The 22,497-nt window shown below is 27.2% G+C and overlaps 1 protein-coding gene and 1 pseudogene across 1 annotated transcript; one reads left to right on the forward strand and one right to left on the reverse strand.

Moving 5' to 3' along the window:
* Positions 1–467: 467 nt before the first annotated feature.
* On the forward strand, positions 468–7,048 carry LOC145836738 (multidrug resistance-associated protein 1-like; annotated as a pseudogene).
* A 3,049-nt stretch (positions 7,049–10,097) lies between these two features.
* Positions 10,098–14,650, reverse strand: LOC145836739 (peptidase inhibitor 15-A-like). Its single transcript, XM_082944516.1, has 4 exons — positions 14,393–14,650; positions 13,805–13,978; positions 11,149–11,253; positions 10,098–10,640 (listed from the first exon to the last, which is right to left on the reverse strand). Exons 1-4 carry the CDS (start codon positions 14,636–14,638, stop codon positions 10,098–10,100), a joined length of 1,068 nt encoding a protein of 355 aa, XP_082800642.1. The 5' UTR covers positions 14,639–14,650.
* Positions 14,651–22,497: the final 7,847 nt, after the last annotated feature.

Here is a 22,497-nt window from a genome sequence, read left to right on the forward strand (position 1 = left end):
TGGAATGGGTAATTTTACTTACATCTAAACGTTAGATCTTTAGAAATCTATGCATGTGTTTGTTTAAGTGAAGCAGTTGTTTACAAATTTAGTATTTCTTTCCTTTATTTTTACTTTATAACGTAACTCATTCTACAAGTAATCCTACTTTGAGTTATCTTATCTAATTACTCTACATCTAATTTAATTAAAAAACTATGTGTATTGCCAATATAAATAAATATTTTTTTTCGCTTATAACAGACTAGTGTAGTTTTTTATAATAATACAAACTTCTCTAATTTTTCTCTACTTAAAAAAAACACATTTTTTTTGCTTACAGATACTTTTACCCGCTTATAATTAATTCGTAATATTAAAAGTTGTCCTGTTTGTTTCTTATTCTTTGAAAACTTCTTTAATATACTAAAATTAGAAATACTAAATTAGTTTTCTTTTAGTTATAAATGTTAAAAAATAAAGGAAGTATGACATCTGAAAAATTAAACGACGAGTTTTATGACAACTATCTTGATGCAAAATCGGCAAAAGAAAAATTAAAAGAACAATTCATTATAGTCAAGAAAAGTCTAAGGTACGTTTTAGTGTTACTATTTTTCAAAGCGTTTTTAATTTTTACTTGATAAATTGATACAAAACTTTGTTAAATAAGATACTTATGCAATGCTGCTTATACTAATTCCTTTTTTGTTAGTTCTATTTAAAAAAAACTTCATCTCTGTATATAGCACAACTAGTCTACATTCTAAAATAACTATGACCACTGTTATGTTATGAGCTACAAGGTTTTAGATAGATTCTAAAAAAACATAATTTTTTAAATTTATGCTTAAACAAGGTCTTTAAATAAGTTATCAATCTTTATTGTACGAAGATAAATCATTTAATGATTAAATTTAATTCTGGAAAGAAAACGAAACTGCATACTTAAAAGATAATAATATTATATTTAGCATATTTATTATTTAAAAAGTACTTTTTTGAATTTTTATATCTAAATTTGTTTAGTAAAACTGGTACTCTAAAAAAAGAAACTAAAAATGAAATAAAATTGATCAAAGGAAAACTGATTAAGGAAGAAAGAGTAGAAAAAGGATCTGTTAGTTCTATGTTTATTATACTTATTTCAGTTAGTTTTTTTTTTGTAAAAATAATGAAAAATATAGCGATGCGTATTTACAAACTAAACAAAAACAAACATTTTAGACAACTATTTATACGCTTTTGCTATAGTTGTTAAGAATAATCGTTTTTTTTTCTTTATCTGAAAAACTTATGACCAGGTGAAACTGTCCGTGCTTATATCGTATATCAAAGCTGTAGGAGTATCGATGTTTTCCATTGTTCTTACTACTGAATTTTTGTTCCAGGTTTGTGCTGCCGTAAAAAAATATTGTATAGTAATTAATAAATTTACAATTCATATTAAGTTATTAAAAAATAGATTTACATAGTTAGTTTTTGCAAACTTTTTTTCCTGACAATCATTTAGTTTATGGGCAGAGTTTTTATTAAGTTATAATGCAAAATAAATACAGATAGTTTAACTAGAAAACTATAGTTTCAAAAGCGAATAAATTAAAAATCATGAATTTTTGCATGAAAAATAACTTCCTTTTAAACTAACCCATGACCACTAATTTTTTATTATAACAATTAGCTTAGAAAAAATACATTTCCAGCTACTTTAAACTCTCCGTAACATATGAAGATAAGTAAATAAACTTTTGAACAACTAAAAAGCTTACATGCATTGTTTTCAGACGGCAGTAGTTGGATCATCCGTGTGGATACAAAAATGGTCTGAAGATGCCGACAACCTATCCACCACTGAGTTTAGAAGTCAGACTGGTCTTAAAATGGGAGTCTACGCGGGGTTCGGCTGCTTACAAGGTTCAAACTTGATATTTTATAAAACATCTCATGTTTGTTTTTTGAAGGAAATAGTTTAGTTTGTCTGTAGATTTTGTTTAGAGTTTAAGTAAGAATTACACTTTACTCGTATTTATCTATAAATAGGGTTGTAGTTTTTTTTAGTTTATAGTTCAAGTTTTCCTTATGACTTAATATTTAGCTAAAACCTGATGGTTAACATAAAAGAATAAAGTTTGAAACTTTCTAAATAGTAAATTTATTATTTTTTAAAGACAACTTCAATGAATTTTAATGTTTACAATTCACGAAAACATACAGCTCTATTCGTCATGGTTGAAGTATACTTGCTTGCTGTTGGCTGCTTATCAGCATCAAGTAAACTGCACAAGACACTTTTGCAGAAAATTTTGACGGCTCCGGCCAGCTTCTTCGATACAACTCCGTTAGGAAGAATTATCAACAGATTTTCAAAAGTTTGTATTTAATATTGCATGCTGTTATCTAAACAAAAAACATTATAACAATATATCAAAGTAACTCAAAAAATTGTAACAAGTATAAGTGCTGGACAATAAGTTAGTAAACTTATTTTAAAAATATCAATTATTTACTAGAAAAAAAAACAATTTATACTATAAAAAAGTTTTGTGAAAAATCAATAACTTAATAAAAGTTTGCAACAGTTTAAAGAGTAGTATTTCTTAGTAAAATGTATTAACTAAATTCTTTTACAAAACCAACAATTCTACAAAAAAAAAATATTGTATCTGATTTAGGACGTGTTTGTAATAGACGAAAAGTTGCCTTGGTCAATTCGAAGCAGCAATCTCAATATATTATCAGTGTTGGGAGTTGTCATTGTAATTATTTACTCAACTCCTTTATTCGGATTGGTAATCATACCAGTCGGTGCGTTCTACTATGCTGTACAGGTGTGTTGTCTGTAAATAAGTTTAGAATTGAAATGAAAACAAGTTTAATACATAAGACTTTATGGTTTTTTACAAAATTTATTACTGTTTTAAGGAACACTTTTACTTTTGAAATTATACTAAACTAATGCTGATAGAATGCAATATGTGCAAAAGTATTAATAATAAGTATAAAAAAATTGCATAATAAGCATTTTTTTAAATAATGAAGTATAAACACAATACCTAACAGAATATTTATTATTTTATTGATCATGTGTAATTTGATCATGTGATTTAACTTTTTTATTCATATCTATAGAGTTATTAAATATATTTCCATTTACTCATAATGCAATCTACAGAGATACTTCATTCGTACTTCGAGGCAGCTGAAGCGAATGGAAAGTGCAACGAGATCTCCTATTTACCAGCACTTCAGCGAAACAGTGTCGGGTGCTGTAGTGTTGCGGGCGTTCGAAGCGCAACATCGCTTCACACAGACTTCCATGAATAAGGTTGACCTCAACCAGAAGTTCGTCTACTCGAACATCGTTTCGAACAGGTGACAAAAACTTTTCTGCATACTTCTACCTACTTATTTTTGCTTCTAAAGTGTTTAATCATTACATAGTTTGTTTTGTGTATTAATTTAAACCGATTCACGTTAGATGCCTAAAATTTTAAGGTGCTTAATTCTCGGTGTTGCCTTGATATTAAAAAAAATGCCCCAATGTTATTCCTAGCATCTATGTTTTTGAAGGAATTACTTAATTTATATTTTTTGTATTTTAACATTGTTAGCAGTATTTAAGTTATTCTAAACACAATCATATATACTTTTTATATTTAAATCGACAGTGATAGGTTTATACATATTCATTTACACAGTATATGTATATAAAAGTTTTTTTTTGGTAATAAACAGATGGTTAGCCATAAGGTTAAACACGGTCGGAAATGCAATAGTGTTTTTTGCTGCGTTGTTCGCGGTAGTTCAAAGAGAAACTGTTAATGGCTCCATCGCCGGCCTTTCTTTGTCTTATGCTTTAAAGGTGAGTTCGATTTTGTTTATTTCCTAACTACAATATTATAATTTAAGTTCTACAATGAACAATAAATTTTGAATTTATGGAGTTAAAAAAAGACAAATTTTTAACAACAAGATACGACTACCTAATTATAGACACAATTAAATTAGTACATTACGTAAAGAACATAAGCTATTTATTTATACCGTACTTGTTTTAGAATTGAAAACGTTTTCCTTCACTAGAAGATATACTTTCAATTACTTACATTATAGCAAACAGTCAATAAACAGTGCAGTTTGTATCATAGTAAATTTTAGGTGACAGTTTCACTTTCCATGTTGGTCAAAAATATGAGTGAGACGGAATTGTATGTCGTCTCGGCTGAGCGGTTGAAAGAATATTCGGAAATTGAATCGGAAGTTAGCTTGATCAGTATAAGAAGTATTAAATACATAACATAAACATTAATTGTTGAGTTGTTACTAAAATTTTTTCATGTGTTTTGCTATTAACTTGTTCAACAGAAAAAACAAAAAATTACGGTTTGCATACAACAAGCTTTTCATACTTTCATAGTAAAACAAACACCAAATATTTTAAATTAGTAAAACATGCTGTTTCACAGGCACCTTGGCAGGTAAAATGCAGTTAGTTGAAAGATAACTGGCCCAGCAAAGGCCAGGTTGAGTTTAACAATTACTGTACGAGGTACAGAAAAGGTTTAGATCTTGTTGTGAGAAATATAAAAATTGTCGTTAAAGCTGGTGAAAAGGTGAGTACTTAATAGTAATGTTAGTTTACTAGAGGTTTTTCTAAAAAAAGTACGAAAAAATAAAATGTTTGTTGTTTTAGTATATGTGTATTGTGTATAATGTATTGTATACTACAAGTTAATAAGACATCTAATAATTGAATAATATTCATTATCATATCAGCGTGTTTTTTGTTATTTTTAAAGATCGAAAACTGAAATTATTTTAACATAGAGCCAATTTTACGTAATATCAAAAATAGTTTAAAAATATTGTTTTGTTAGAAATCGAACTCGTGAAAAGTGATACTGATTGGAATTTTTATGTTTAACTTATAAACTTCTTTCAAATACACGCTCTTACCATAGCATTTTTTTTTCTTGTTATATTACTTAATAGTTTTCTTTCTCATTTTATGTTACGTAATTCATATCGACTAGAAAAGAAAAGTTTTTTAAAATAACTTTTTGTGCTATAAAAAACCAATTTAAATTAAATTTAAATGTTCTTTCAAAATTTTATTACTTTTTATTTCAAATATGTATACATCGCTTAAACTGTAAACTTTTTAAAACTTTATTAAAAATATTTAACAGTTAAAACACTAAAACAACTTTTACAAAACAAGTTTTGTCTAACATTAAGTCTTAAATACTTCCTTATATGAATAGACATTAACTTTCAGTATACTTTTGTTTAACAAGCAACATAAATCAAATCGAGATGTGAGAAGATTTTAATATTTAACTTCTTGATAATAAAAACGTTAAAAAGCAATGTACATAAGAAAAATGCAGTAAGAGTAAAATAGTTCTGAACGATGCCAGGTAGGAATAGTGGGAAGAACCGGTGCGGGAAAATCTTCACTGGCACTTGCGCTATTTAGAATAATTGAGGCAACCCACGGTAGCATTACTATTGACGGAATCGACATATCAAAAATTGGTCTGCACCAACTACGATCCAAACTCACCATAATACCGCAGGTTTATTGTAAAACGGTGTTCGGTGTAATACTAAGATGTGTAAATTAATCTTTTTTTGTTTTTTTACCTTGATTTAAAAAGTAATAACTAATTGAATTGACGAAAAAATTCAAGTTTAATTGTTACTAGTTTATAAGTTAAGGTACGTATTTTGAAGAACTAAATATTTATTGCATATTAATAATCGTTGTGCACTTATAAATATTTCTCAATAAACTAAAACTATATTTACTTTAACAAACCTTAATTGACAATTTTTTTTAATTAATGAAATAATAATTTGTTTATTACTTATATACACTTTAAATTTAACCAACAGTCAAGACTTTGTTTCTATTAAAATCAGTAAATTACTCTTCAAAATATGATGTTATTTAACTTAATAAAAGTCACGAGTTATTTTTGACATAGTCAACAATTTAAATTTAGGATCCAGTTCTGTTTTCAGGGACAATTCGTATAAACTTGGATCCGTTAAACTTATACACAGACTCTGATATTTGGCGGGCTCTTGATTACTGCAACTTGAGGGCATGCATCAGTTTATTTCCTGATAAACTGCAACACACTTGTTCTGAAGGGGGACAAAACTTCAGGTTTTTATTTTGCTGATTTTTTGATTTATAGTTTTCAGTTTTAATTTTCACTTGCGTAGAGTTTTATGTTGATTTGAAGGTCATAAAGTGTAAAAAAAAAGTAAAACTTATTTATTAAACTTGCTTTAACTATACTACATTTCAAACTTTATTGCAAGTAACCATGTTTAACTCAATAAAACAAAAAAAAACTTCTACCAAGATATCCAAAAAGTGTCATTTTATTACTTTACCATGCTTGTTATCAGTGTGGGTCAACGGCAGCTGATCTGCCTGGCGAGGGCGCTGCTGCGAAGAAGCAAAATTATTGTTTTGGATGAAGCGACTGCAGCAGTCGACCTGAAAACCGACGATCTCATACATAAGACCATCAAGGATCAGTTTCGGGAAAGTACCGTAATAGCGATTGCTCACCGGTTGAACACCGTCCTCGAATACGATAAGTTTGTAAAACTATAAGTTATAACCCACTTGCTGCATTATAGAGGTTTTATATCCACTTTTTTTGGTTAAAAACTTTTTTAGTAAATGTTTTAAGATAGTATTTAACGTTTATTTTACTGTATTGATCAAAATTGCTTTAAAAATTTTTATTTTTAAAAATAAATGTATAAAACATTTATATTTACACTGAATAATGCGAAAAATTTAAAATTCTTTCTGCTAAAAGTAAAAACCAATTGAAAGTTTTTTGTAAAAAGTTCCCAACTTTTACTTGTATATAAACAAAACAACTAATAGTCTTCTTTATTTTACTACAATTTTTATTTTTCTAAAAACAGGATTTTAGTTTTAAGTAAAGGAGAGGTTAAAGAATTTGAAAGTCCGAAAATTCTGCTAGAAAATCAAAATTCAATATTTTATGCCATGGCAAAAGACGCGGGAATATTGTAAAAATAAAATAACATACTTGCCATTATGTTTTTTTTTCGAATTATATACTATCTTTTAAATTTTTGTTGATAAAAGTTTATAAACTTTTAACTTTTCTTTTAATTCTTTGTAACCAGCTAACTTTTGTGCTTACAAATCTAAAAAGAAAAATTATGTGCATTCCAAGAGCAAAACTCCCTGTTAAAATGCAACGGACCTATTTTTTGCCCTTTACCATTAACTCCATAAATCTAACATGAAATTCAAAAGGAGTTTTAAGCACCCTTAAATTTTTGTGCAAATCAAAATAAACTTTATGCACACTGTGGAGACCACTAACCTAAATAACTTTTTTCGACATTTAAAAAATTTTGTAGCTAAACCTAAAGTTGAGTAACTAAAGAGTAACTTGCTTGTTTAGTTAACTCATTTTTGTTTATATTATACTAGCGAAATTACAAACTCGTATAAAAGTAGTTTATATTATCTTGAAAGTATGTTTTAATCAAAACTTAAACGATTGAGTAAACGTCGTAATATTGTATATTGAAAATAATACTTTATCTTTTAGTAATTTTTTAATTATTAATATTAAACAACTTAACTTTTTTACTTAGTGTAATCAGAATATTAATGTCTTTACGGTTGTACTTTTTTTTACTTATTTTTAGCTGTTTATAACTTAGCTTTATCTAAAATTTTTATTATTGTAATATACCAAGTTTTTTTTAAACAAGTTAATAGTTCTATGTTTTTAATTATACAAAACAAACACTTTAAAAAATTTGACAGTTTTTCATCTTTGATTTTGACTTAATATGTTTATTTTCTTGCTTATATTTCTACCATCGAAAATGTGTCTTAGATTTATTTTGTAATTATGTACAGTACAGTGATAAAGATAACATTTAGAAACTTGATAGCAATGTCTTAGTTAAAGAGCTACAATTTAATTTTTTTTAAACAGTTGATCAACTTAGAAATTTTTTTAAACATGTTTCTATATAAGTAGTTGTTTAACAAATAAATAAACCTTTATGTTTAGTAAGAATTTATTATCGTAAAATACCTAAAGCTTAAGATAAAGTTTTTCAGTCAATAAACTTAAAACATATTTTGCAAAACCATTTAGTTTTGTAAAACTATTTTATTGCTTGTAGCTTAGCGATTATGGTATTTTAAGGTTTCAAAACATGAGTATAATTAAAAAAAAATTTTAGACTGTATATGTCAAACAAAATCTAAAAAAATTGTACGATTTATGATAGTTTTAAAATATTAGTTTTGTATGGTACAAATTATTAATGGCTTAAACTTCCGTCAAAATTTCAATATAAGTAAGAATATTCTAAACGTGAAGGGTGAGCTAAGCAGGGCTTTGTAGACAAACTTATGTATATCTCAAAACATATTAAATATGTACTGTTAGTAAACGGTTTGACATATTCTATTAATAATAAATTTTGTTTAACTTTTCATATTAGCTTTTTTAATTAAAAAATGCATCGTTTATCTTACTTTATTAATTTTTTAAATTTATTATAATTTAACAAAATTTAAATATTTTTAAGTTAATTTTAGCCTTTTTTTTACAACGAATTGTTTAATATAATAGCACAGATTAAAAGTACATACAACTGTTAATAGTAACTTATAGCAGTACTATTTGAAACTCAAGCTAAAAAGTAGAAACAGTATGGTCTTGTATTTAACTTATTTAATTACAAGTATGACAGACTTAAAGTTTATAATGTAGTCATTTTTACTTACACTGGTAACAATATTTAAATCAATATTTGAACTTTTAGTTTAAGGGCCAAGACTCCTTTTTAAATAATTTTGTATCTGAATTTGAACATCATACAAATTCAAATTACAAAAAGTACATAGTAAGTAGATAATTTTTATTAACAGTTTGACCTTACACAGTTTATTAGGTAGATAGTTATAGCTCTAAGGTTTTAACTTATTATTTCTAGCATTTATTAATTCTTTAAGAACAAAAATGGATGTTTTGTATAAATCTTAATGTATAAAAACTGGTTTCAGTTGATACTGTACAATTTAATACACCTTAAGTGAACTACTTTGTAACTTTAACGTTTGTTTACTTTGCGCGTTATTGGTTTGTATACAACTAAGATGATAAAACAACAAATTTAACTAAACATTTTTTTACGTTAGAAAAAAACCTAATACTATTATTAATTAGATTAAGTTTTGTACAAAGTCTGTTTTTATTGTTTTTTTAAGAAAATATATATAGATATATATAGACATATATAGAAAATGTTTCGAAATAAAAATTATTCAGTATAAACCATTTTTTTTCCTTTATTCAAGGTTTTGGATACTTTATAAGTTTGTGAAAAAGAACTATATTTATGCGACTACTTTTTATGATATTATTAATGTTGTTAATCAAATAAATACAAAGAAAAATAATATAAATAAAGAACATCATAGGTTTCGACTTATATTTTTATCAAATATTCACAAAACTACTTTATTTTATTTTTAGTATTACCTGTTAAAAACCCCATTGTCTAATAATAAATGTTTCGATTTGCTTAAATTAAGTTGAAGTTGTGCTTAAATTAAGTTTTGAACATTATTTAACAAATATTTAACATCATTAAACAGACTTATATAAACAGGTTTTTCTTTAGTATTAATTATTTACTTTGACTAAACATATTTTAGATTTAAATCGTGTTTTTTTAAATAAAACTTGCTAATAGTTTTCTATTTAAAAACACTTCAAATAATATCATTTACGCTTTTAGGACTAGTTAAACTTGTTGAAAATAAGATTATGTTAACTGTTTATAACGACAGTTATTTTATAGCTTAACCAGTATTTTTCATCAAAATCAAAATATATATTAAACCGCTTGAAATAATACTTACTTGAAAATGTAATAAATACCAAAACAAGCTAATATAAGATATATATACTTAAATATCAATATTTTATGTCTTCGAAATCAATGAATAAACTTTATTAAATAAGGTTATTAGTAATTATTTATTGAATCAATTCAATTTGACATAAACATAAATCTCAAAACTATATATCTTCAAAATCAATTTTCTTAAGCAGCCTCTCCAACTTGGTCACGGTCCACTTGATTTTTTTCAGCAGCTTCTTGTCTTCTTCCAACACCTCCTTCTTATCGGTCTTTTTCGGCAGATCCTTCAACTTACTCACCAAATCCTTCGTCTTCTTAACGACTTCCTTCTTCTTCAGATCCTTGGTTTTCTTCACCTCCTTGTCCCTAATTTTCTTGACGAGATCCTTCTTCACTTGAAGATCTTTGGTAATCTTATGTTCAACATCAATACCATGTTCAATTGCAACAGTTGTCTGGTTGGTTGCCACGGGAGTCGTCGTTGTGACGGTGGCGCCCTTGCCAACGCAAACCTGACCCGCGGGGCACTGGCTCATGGAAGCCCCTCTCGTGTACGGGAATCTCCCCATCCAGTTACCGGCAGGCCCGTAGTTGCAAACTACGTACTTGGCGTTTTTGTAGGTGCTTGTGGACCTTTCTCTTCTCAGCAGGGGGCACAACTTGATGGCGCATCCGACTGCGTAGCTGGAATGCCACACAATCTGTGAAAAAAAAAATAAATTGATGTTTAATTTAGTTAACAAATTTTATAAAGTGTTTAAGGTTAAAGTAGCAATGAAAATCTAAAAATGTTAACTTTCTTTCGGTTTAAAAATAATTAATAATATTTACCGTTTAGTTTCTGTGACGTGTTAACAAGTAAGAAGTTAAACTCAAAGTAATTATGCAAATTAAAATCATTTTCTAAACTGTAACGTATGAATAATGAGTGTATAATTATCATTTAAGATTTAAATAAATTTAAATACTTTTATAGAAGAAAATTTGTGCATGTAAAGTTCCTTTTTATGTCTCCTTTTTAAGTTTTTAGTTGTGATTTCATAAGCTAATAATCTATGAAGTTGTAAATGTAAATAATGTTTTTATAAAACTTAGGTTCGATTTATATTTTTTTGATAGTTTCCACATTGTAATACTTTTTTTGAGTACACTTACAACATGAAAGTTTACTTGTTTAACTGGACTCATGTAAATATGTTTCAAACAAACCTGAGTGTAATGTCCACATTTCTTACCGGGTTTGCACTTTCTAGTGTAGTAATTGTAATCTTTATATTCTTCACCCCAAAGCATGATTGCTCTTTCTATGTTTTCCTGTTTATGGTTTCTTATTACCAACATATAGTTTATTTCAAATTAAATTTTTTTAAAGTTTGTATTTATAGACTAGTTCGTATATTTGAAACTGATTTTTTTTTTCAATGCTTAACTTTTAAACAAAGTATAACACTAAGCCTATAAGGTTTGTTAAAATTAGTGATGTACCGGACTCACTATCCGGGTCCGGCCGGATATTGCCATTTTTGTCTGATATCCGGATCCGGCCGGATTCTAATTTGAAAAAAAAGTCCGGATCCGGTTCCGGCCGGACTCTATTTTGAAAAAAAAGTCCGGGTCCGGTTCCGGCCGGATTCTAATTTGAAAAAAAAGTCCGGATCCGGGTCCGGCCGGATCCTAACAGAGATCCGGCCGGACCCGGATCTAGTTAGTAAAAAAGAGCATACTGAAAAGTATTTTTTCAAAAACAAACCCTGTGTAAATTAATAAGAGTCATTTTCGTCAGTTAAAATTAAACACCTACCGGGGTTGGCTCATTCTGTTCCAAGACTAATTTACATTTGTTTACATTTGAACTTAAAAATAATCATTTCATAAATGCAACTCTTTACATATCTTGTAAAATTAAAAGCTTTGGAATGAATACTTGCATTATTTATTGTTTTAAGTTGTGCTCAGAGAATATTTAGAGTTAATACATTAATGTACGAGCAAATGAGAATCATATGACAAAATGTTCCAAACTAAATACTGATGCAACAAAACATCAGAAAATGACAGGTAGTTTATATGTAAGCAGTTAGTTAGTTTAGTGTGCAGCTTGAAGCAACAAAATATCTTGAACTTTTTTGTGAATACTTATTGTAAGTAGTGTTTTGTTTTAAAAGTGAATATTTCAACTGGTGTTTAATTGTTTAAATATTTAAGCCAGGTTTAAAGTTTAATAGTATATTAAAAATTTTACAGTTTCTTGTTTACTAAAAGTTTTATTTAATTTTTAGTTTGTTGTTTTAAGTCTTTTGATATAGATTTAAATAGCTTCCAGTTTTTAAAGTGTTACCAAAGTAATTAATAATTTTGTATATGCTAGTATTTCTTGTTGTGTTTTATATAAAAGATTCATCACTCAAAACTGTCATGTCTGATTATAGAAAGTAGTCTCAGTTAGAATTTAGTATTTGTTAGATATTAATTAAATAAGGTAGGATTTAATTATGATGGGTAGTACTAATAAGTTAAGTGTACCACAATCAGTCCACAACTTTATTACCAAATTGTCAATCTTTGCTAGCTGTTCTACTGATTATTAGATTAAAGTATTTTTTTCAGTTTTTAAAAACCTCATTCTGACTTATGCTTGTTTATACTCACTCTAGCTAGTTTTATTGACTTAAACAGTGGCAACCCTGCTAGTTTGAAAATTTTTGGGAAATTTAGAAAATCTTGGACTGCCTTAGGCTAGTTTAGTTTTTTATAAAAACTCAGGCTAGTTTTCTTTTAGATTTTGAATGAGTTTGAGCTGATCCAGCTTTCAATATCTTGTATTTTTCTAGTGTATTTTGTTCCAGAACTTGATTTCAGATTTTTAATTGTAAATAAGACCTAAATTTGTAAACCTTGTGGCTAGCTGTTCTACTTATTATTATATTAAAGTTCTTTTTTTTTCAGTTTTTAAAAACCTCATTCTGACTTAGGCTAGTTTATACTAGTGATGTACCGGACTCACTATCCGGGTCCGGCCGGATATTGCCATTTTTGTCTGATATCCGGATCCGGCCGGATTCTAATTTGAAAAAAAAGTCCGGATCCGGTTCCGGCCGGACTCTAATTTGAAAAAAAAGTCCGGGTCCGGTTCCGGCCGGATTCTAATTTGAAAAAAAAGTCCGGATCCGGTTCCGGCCGGATTCTAATTTGAAAAAAAAAGTCCGGTCCGGGTCCGGCCGGACCCAAAATTGTGGGTCCGGTACATCACTAGTTAAAATACAGTTTTTATTTTATTTCTTATGAAGTGGTGGCTACAATTTTCTAGCTTAAGTCGGTTAATAAAGTAAAGATAAACTGTCATAAAGGATAAACGAAAACTTTGTATCCTCAATGTTTATATATGTATGAACACCAAACCACCTTTTAATCATACTACTTATGACTAAATAAGTTCGTCAAAATGAAAAATAAAAAAAAACTGTTAAAAATTTGAACAACAAAACTTTATATGTAAATAACAAAATATTTTATATTTTAAGCATACTATTTTTATAGAAAGCTCGTTTATTTTAAAGTAAATCTATACTTTAAAAAAAGCTTTATAAGTGTTTCAATCAATACGTTTGTTTTTTATCTAAAGTGCATTGTAAATTAACTAAAACACAAATTTAATTAAGTTTAAAAAACAATAACAATCAATGACAAAAAAACGTTTTATAAATGTTTTAAACTATTCTGAGTACTGGCAGTGGCACAAAAAAAAACAAATCTTTGTTATTGCTTATATTCATACAACCAAACTACCTTCCAAGTTTGAAATAAAAAAGTATTTTTATAACAAGCTTGATACTTCAAATGAAATAATAAAACTAATGTCAGCTACCTTGCCAGTAAGCCTGTTGATGCTGAAGTAAATATTCTCGCCGTGCATTTTGTACTTTGTGGTACCCGCGTGTTTGATGTGTCCGTACAAGCAAGTGCTCGCGTGCAATCTCGCCAAACCTTCGAGTTCCTTGTCGTACTTCATCTTCAACATGTTAGTCGCTTCTGGTTGAACCTTAAATTTATATATATATATATAATATACATTTCTAAGATATAATAGACCGTGGTAGATTGGGTAAATAATCTTTTAAAACATTTTTTTTATGTTTTACTATTTGTATTTAATAAAAATATAAACTTTTAACTTTTTGAAAATATTAACTTTGCGGTTTAATCAGATGTTTAGCAACATATGATTTTCCTCACTGACAATTACATTATATAACACTTAAATAGTTTGAGGAAGATTTTAGTGAACTTGAAACAGTCAACACTTCTAGAGTAAGTTACTGTAGATTATCATTAAAAGCTACGTAAATTAATTTGAAAAAAAAACTCTGATTGTTTGTTTTAAACCATCATAGTATTTACAAAGTAACTACCACAAAAATAATTTTAAACTTTTTTACACGTGTACTTAACAAACCTCAGCCCTCCACTTGTTGTGAGCATCCACGATGCTCTTCTGTATGTCTTCGGTGATCACCTCGGATATCTTGGGAGCGGGAGTTGGCCGGGCTTGAGGCCAAATAAGAGGATTCCTCCTGTTCAGCATCCTCCTCGTTGAGGACCTCCTTGTGTAAGAGGGATTTCCCCCAGACCAGAAGTTGTTCACCTGCATCTGGCGGGTTGCAGATGCCAGGTAGAGTATGAGTATTGTTCTGAGTAACATGACGTGTTAATAAAATTCTGCAAATGGAAAGAAATGTTAGAACTTTCATTATTTTTTTAGGGACAGGAGGTCTTCGTTTATATCTGTTAAACAGCAGTGCTAAGGCGGATATAAGTTTAAAGAGTAAGATTGTTTTCAACTAAGGTTGCTCTTAAAAATACTTTAAAAACTTTACTTTTTAAAAGGTTGTTTAAACATTAAAAAAAAAACATTTGGTTATTTACCATTCATATACAAAAGTAAAATTATTTTTTATCAAAATTTTACAAAACCTGATGTTTTTTGTAAAGTTTTGTAGTCAAAATGGAAAACATGAGCTAAAAAAGTTGATTTGTCATCACTAATAGCACCAGTTCATTCACAAAATGTAAAGAAAGTAATTTAGTGAAAACAAGAAATAAATTTTTATAAAATAAAGTTTTTGGTTAAAATTTCTTTATTGGTTTTTACAACTTTAAGACCTAAGTTGATTATGTACTTAGTTTGAACGGATATTTAACATTTATTTAAAAAGCATATACTAAACTAAGTTTTTATCTCTTTATGAACTGTAAGTAGATTAATAATTATCTTGAAAGTTTTTAATTAACAATAAAAAGATTAAATATTTTTACAACCAATAAAGTTTTGATGAAAAACTTAAATGCTACAATAAACTGGTAAAAATTATAACAAACTGTTCCATTTTATAAAGAAGCTTTTTATATTTTATAAATCATTAAAATCTAAAGTGTGCAGCATGAATTAAAAAATATATAATTTATTTTAGAATTACAACAAGAGCTTTAGAATAAAAATGATAAACATAAAACTAATATTAGAATAACATAAGTTTATATATTTAACTTACCAGTTTTATTTAGCTTGAAAAAGCACAGGCATTACACAAGTAATCAAAAATAAAAATAAAAGCTTAATGAATCCATCCTACTTCTTTTTATTCAGCTTAGAAAACTATATAAAATAAGATCAAATTGTGAAAAAAGTGCTTTAACCCCCCTATGCCCTTCAAAAGTATACGTTTCAGGGTTTATTTTTAGTTTAATGATAAGTTCAAGGTTAAAAACTGTTTAAAGTTGTATAATAACATTGAAAAAATATTATGTTGCAAAATATATTTATTATCTAACCTGTTGCTTGTTCGTTCAAACATTTTTAAAATGTGATAATATAATGGTGGTTATGTTTGATTTAAAATATGATTATATATCATAGTAAAATAAACAATAGTAAAATCCAGCAGACAGATGAACTTACTGTATGAACTTGTGATAAAGTAAAATAAATTAAAAAAAACTCACTTACAAAACTTCTTGTATGAACTTGGGTCACTCACTCCTATATCTCAACTCAAATTCAGAAGGAATTTCATTTTCAAAACTAGGTGATTGCTTCAGATCAGCCTTCTCACAATACCATACATAGAAGAAGTCAAAAGAGTTTTTGGTGATGACATTTATAATACATTTTCTGTTAGAAGTTTAACAATATTGTTAACCTTTAATTAAGCTTTTACTTGTGATGGGTATCTTAATAATATTTTTCTGTTTAAAATATTTGTATAAATAGTTGTATGGTTTGAATGTTTCAAGGACTTTAAAGATTAATTTAAATAGTTATAAGCACTAAAGTTTCATATAAATGAAACAGTTTGAATACAGTTCACAAGTAGGTAATGTTCATAATTAAAATTTTCCAAAAATATCATTATTTAGTCTAGCTACATGAGAAGCAGTATTATACTTATTCAGTTAAATAAAACAAATAGATGACTTAAGAAATACTTAAACTGGTCATTTTTGCGACTTAAAACTGCTTGAAATTTATAGTTTGGCCATAACAACAATATTTTCATTAAAAAAATATGCTTTGTTATGTTTTAAAAAACATTATGTTTTGTTAATTACAAAAAAACAAAGTTGTATGTTGGAAACATTATTTAAATTGTATCAATGAAATATGTGACATTATAAGTCAAGTTAATGTTAATGTAATAGTTCAGTGTTTAGACAAAAAACCAGTAAATAGAGTTGACATATTTTGTTTGTTTATTGAAACATTTTACAAATATCTTAATATAATAATGGTTTTGTTTGAGCAAAATATGTTTCTAAGTAAAATAAAAAAATCAGCTTTTAGATTCAAATTTGTGCACATACAAGTAATAGTTGTGTGAGAATTATAATAGAAATTATTTATTAAACTATTTGAACTTTGTTTCAAAAATGTTCTACAAGAGTTTTTTTGTAACATAAAAGTAGTTATGTCATAAATGTTTTTATAATTGCTTGTTTGTTAAGCATTCACTCACTACGCACAATATGGCTTTTTGTTTTATACCTGCTTCAAAAGTTTTACAACAATGAACTAACTAGTTTTGGCAAATATGGCAAAACGATTCAAACTAAATTATAACTAAAATGTTAAAGAGTTATGTCATAAATGTTTTTATAATTGTGTGTTTGTTTAGCATTCACTCACTATGCAAACTTTTTTTTCTACCTGCTTCAAAAAGTTGTACAACAATGAACTAACTAGTTGTGGCAAATATGGCAAAACGATTCAAGCTAAATTATAACTAAAATGAGTTTGCAAAAGTTAAATGTAACCAGATGCAATTAAAGACTTGAAGCTAAATATAACAAATCTTATACAAATTGTTAAGTGTTAAACATCTTTAAAACAAATAAAAAACAATTTCGTAAAATTTAGAGTTAAGTACTTAGTTTATATACTTTTATAAATTGTAATTTTATGATCACAATGAATTACTGTAGCTTAAATATTAAATAATGTGTTCAACCATTTATCACTAATGCAGAAAAAAAAGGTAGATATTAAGAAAGACTTTGAAAAGAATAAATTATAATGAAAATAATATTTTATTTTTTACCAAAAAAAATATTTAAGGTTTAAAATTATGTTAAGTATTTTACGTTCTAAAAAGCTAAAAACCACCCTGCTATGCTAACATAGTGTTTCAATTTGTAGTTTTTAATGAATTCTGTAAAATCTTACATTTTATTGTGACATCACAACAAAATAGTATTTTGCAAAATTAATTTTTTCAATGAATATTCTTTTGAGAAAAGCACTTGTAGTAGTAAGAGCTCTGGATGCTATATGTGTAAACTTTACCTTTTTTTCTTTTTATACTGTTTATGTGAGCTTTGTAGGACACTTTAGCAAACTCTATTTGATTTTCAATGTTCTTGAAGATCAAACTTGATGATTGTTGCACATTTTATCTTCTAAAATTCTTATATTTTTTCATTGTGTGAGTAAGTCTAAGACCTATTTTGGGAATCAACAGTCTTGAAAGTTGATAACCTAATTTATTTTTCTCATGCAAAACCTTTGAAAAAAATCTTTATTTTATCTTCTAATTCATCATGCACTTTTATATTTACAAGATCAATTGGCTACTTACATGATGCTAAAACAAATCATCAAGAGGCTTTTAAAACTTGCATCTCAGTGTATTTAATCTTTGAAACATCATTGTAAAGTGAACTGGGTAGAAAACAGCTCAAAAAAATCTTTTGAACCTCTGTAAAGTTTTAAAACTTCTGAGCTTGTTTCAAAGCCTTTGTCTTTATAAGTTGTAACTGTGACTTTTTCCTACATGCAGAGTTTAGATCACACTTTTTTCGGATTCTGATTGGATGATTAGTACCTACTACAGCAGCTGTTGAGGTTAGTCTGTTAAATAGTTAGTTAGATTGTTTTAATTTGTGCAAAACTTAGTCTTTTTTTGCCAGCCAGACTAGTTGAATATTCAGTTACAAAGTTAAGGTTTTTTGTATATTACAATAAATGTTAAAGTTTTATACTTTCTACTCATTAATTGTTAAGACCTTTTGTAACTATTAAATTTTTTGAGTGCTCATGCTTGAATAACATTAAGTTTTGCACAAATTCAGACTAGCATTTCTATTCATAGAGTTGTAACCTTGGCTTCATTCTCCTAAGATCACTAGGCTACCTTAAAATAAAACTTAAACAAGAAAATAAATAGAATTATTAATGTTCACTTGTATAAAGAAGTGTTTTATTCATGAATGAAGCCCAAAGAGACAGCAAGCTATATGTAGAAGTTTATTTAGAACATAACATTTAAATTCTGATTGTATTAATGTAGTTTATATATTCATAGAACAATAATTTGTAATAAGAAGTACTTCTTAAGTGTGCATGAAACATAATTAGTAAGAGTAATTATAAAACAAAGTGTTATTAGTTTCATTAATAAAATTTTTTCAAAAGAAAACAGTTAAACCATATAAGGATTAGGTTTGCTAGTAAAGAAAATGTTCCAAAGTTGTAAGTTTACAGCCATATACTTACAAAGCAGTTCAAAGCAAGCAAAATTTAAAAGTTGTTAGTGCATATGTGTATGAGGTTTATTCCTATCTATGTTTGTATTCTTGTATCACTAACTTCTTTCTTTTTTGTTATCTACCAATAATTTATTTGTTCATGGGTTTGCACTAATAAGCTTTTGACAACAACTTGCTGTACTGTTTTTTATGTATATGAAAAATGTAAAGGCTAAATTTTGGGAATAGTACAAATATTAGCTTAATAGAGCCATGAAAATTCCAAATGATGTTAAATGCAGAGTATTTAAGATGCAAGTAACTTTAAAATTAACTACATGCCACCAAACATATGTTATTGACACAAAGTAGTATGGTTTAATTGTTTTAGTTTGAAACAATGTGTTAAAAAGATGTACTAAAAAGATAAATTGAAATCAGCAAACATCTTTAATTTGTATGCAAACTTTAAGAAATAGACAATAAAATGGCTTAATTGAATGATTGAAACACTAAGCATTCAAAGTTTAAGTATGTTAGTAAATATATAAAGTAAATTAAAGTATAGTAGTTAAAGAAATAGTAATGGTAGTAAAAGTGCATGAGAACCTATGTATTTAATAGACTGCTAGATAAATACTTAACAATGAGACCAACTTAACTATCATGGAAAACTTTAGCTTATGTAAATTACATGACATTAAAATGGTATACTGTAGTAGGAACAGTATAAAATTGAAGTAAACAAAAATATATACAATTGAAATGTTTATTGAAAAAAATATGTTTACTACTTAAATCTAAATAATTTCAACTGTTTAGTTGAATCTTAAGTGTTTATTTATTTTTGAATATTTTAAGTTTTACGCTGTTTTTAAAAGGTTATCTAAGTAAATTACATAAGCACAGTAATCAATTTACATAAGCAAGTTAAGTGACTATTGTTTGAATAAACATAGAGTACAGTTCAATCATATAAATAGGTTTGTTTTAAAAAACCTGTTGTTTCATATTAATTTTTCTCTTTTTATTTGGTTTATTTTCTGTCATTAAAAAGTAAACCTATCTATGAGATTGATGAACTGTTTTCTATGTATATATAAAGTATTAGGTAATCAACTAGGAAGATTCATTTAACTTAGGCTCTACTAAACCATAACTATTAAGAGTGTGATTTTAACAAAATAAATACATCTAATAGGTACGCACCAGCTTAAGTTACGCACTAGTTTTTTAATAACACATTTTCAGTTGCAATCAAAGGTCTTCTTTAAGGAGTACGCACCCGCATAAGGTACGCACTAAACTTTTAATAACACGTATTAGTTTTTTTTTAATTCTTGTCCTTTCGGCCCGGTTACTCTGCTGGTCGGCACCCCTTTTAGTTATGACTTGGATGTACGAGTAAATGTGCTAGTACTTTTAAGTCATGACTGTATTAAATTTTAACTTTACTAGAAGTTAAACTATCTATTATAATAGCTACTTTCACCCTCGCGTTGTATTTAAGGTAACAGATAAAACCAGTACAAATACTCCTGAGCTTAAGTAGATTACTTACTGAGTTTTAAGCGTCACTAGTTTTAAAAGAGAAAGAAGTGGTTGGGCAAAAATTGTTAGTAATAAATTGCATTCTTAGCAGTACAAATCCATATACTTTTGTAAGTACTGTATGTATATCACTGATAGAGAAACTAAGCAAAAGTTTTCCATTTACATAAGTAAATTTTTATGTCTTAATTTGTATAAATAAATTTTGGCCATCTTTTAAATTAAACACTAACAAAATCCTATTTTTGTCCATAATTTTTCATTTAATTCGTTAAGATTTTAGTTTTTTTTTTTTTATTACCTATTATTACGTCATAATCCAGTAGTCTCATAAAGTGTTATCTTACTAGTTTTCCTTTTAATTATAGAAATAAGTACATTACAAGTATGTATAAGATAATTGTGCTTTTTTGGAAACTAAACTTAAATTTTGTTTAATGCAGACAGTGCTATCACTAACTATCTATGCTAATCCATAACAAGCTTTATATACTATTTTGTTTAATTAAATCTTAGTTTAAAGTTCTTTATACTGCATGGACAAAGTAGTGCAACTCATGTATTATGAAACAACAACATTACTAACACTAATTATATGTGCATAATGAATACTAGATAGTTTGTGCTTCAATTAGATTTTTACATATTTATATATACGATAATGAACTCGTAATCATTTAATTTTGTTATTTAGTTATGATTGAATACTTTTTATCTTGAAATGAAGATCACCAGTTTAGTCTAAATTACCAAGTTTATCACTTAATTCGTTGTTAGTGATCCCTTTTTTGTTTTTTTTTAGTGTCTACATATCATTAAAGCTTGTTCAAACTACAGCTAATATCATTGATTATCATCTTGTTGCGGTGGTTTATTAGATTATTTTCAAAGTTTCCAAAAAAACTGTGTTTACTAAACTTATAACTAAGACGGATAAGCTGTTTCTTTTCAGTAATACATCCCTACTATCTTTCCTCTATAATCTGTTTTCCCAATCTGTATCCAATTAGTTTTACGCAGAGTTTGTTTTTTATTGTTAAGTAAACCAAATAGTAACAAATTGATTAAACGATTACCAGCTTTATACTTTTGTTTTTCAATAACTACCGTTATGCCAGTTTAGTAACTAACTATTTTTGATGTCTTAGAAACTTATCAACATAAATTTTTGTAGCTTTATATCTCGTTATTTAAGCGTAAGTTCTTATTTTTCTTTATAAGGTTGTGTATACCATACATTATATTAGTGGTACTTTTATTTGACAACGTAAACTTGCTGTCAATGAAATTGAAAAACAAAAAATCTCTTTGTCCTTTATTTTAATTATTATTCTTTTGCATGTATGTATTTATTATGTAACATTTATTTTTCTTGTTTAACTTCAATACTATTCATGTTTTTTTTAAATGAAGACATATTGTCTATTTAGAAAAGAAGGGTAACAGTTTCTCTAAACTGTAATGCGGCATCATGTAGTTCTGCCTTATGTTTTTTAGTTTGTTAACAAGTCAATCAAAATTAACTAAATTAAATTCTGTATTTATCTTCACAATTATGAAAGTTAACTAATTTTCTCTGTTATTTTTCTTTGCTTTTCCGATTATTGATATTTTTTTGTTTGTCACCAGTGTAATATTTAATTTAGGCAAACGTTCATTGGCTCTCGATTTTTAAACATACACTTGCAACATACTTGTTTAAACAAATTGCTTTATTTACCAATTATTTGCACGAACATGTGATTTCAGCTTTTAATAAACCAACGTTAAAAAAATAAAAACAAATTATTCCTTTATTGTACCGTTTAAAAAGTATTCAGTTATGGCAACAGTGGCTCGTAAATTTTCTTCAATTTTGTCACTATTTACGTTGTTGCGTTCATTTCAATTAATATAATTATTAATATTGGTTTAGAATATAACAAAACTTTGGGTATTGTTGTAAATTATGTCTCATTCGTGATTAAACACACCTTATTCTCAACAAGA

Source organism: Thalia democratica, chromosome 5, assembly GCF_965202585.1.
Source record: "Thalia democratica chromosome 5, ktThaDemo2.hap1.1, whole genome shotgun sequence".
NCBI lineage: Eukaryota > Metazoa > Chordata > Thaliacea > Salpida > Salpidae > Thalia > Thalia democratica.

What these genes read in the sequence shown, in the direction of transcription:
- LOC145836739 (XM_082944516.1), bottom strand. Translation starts at nt 14,638, where the DNA reads ATGTTACTCAGAACAATACTCATACTCTACCTGGCATCTGCAACCCGC. An exon ending in ACAACAAGTGGAGGGCTGAG is followed by an intron (nt 13,979 to 14,392) that starts GTTTGTTAAGTA and finishes TATAAATTTAAG; the next exon opens with GTTCAACCAGAAGCGACTAA. An exon ending in TCAACAGGCTTACTGGCAAG is followed by an intron (nt 11,254 to 13,804) that starts GTAGCTGACATT and finishes AACCATAAACAG; the next exon opens with GAAAACATAGAAAGAGCAAT.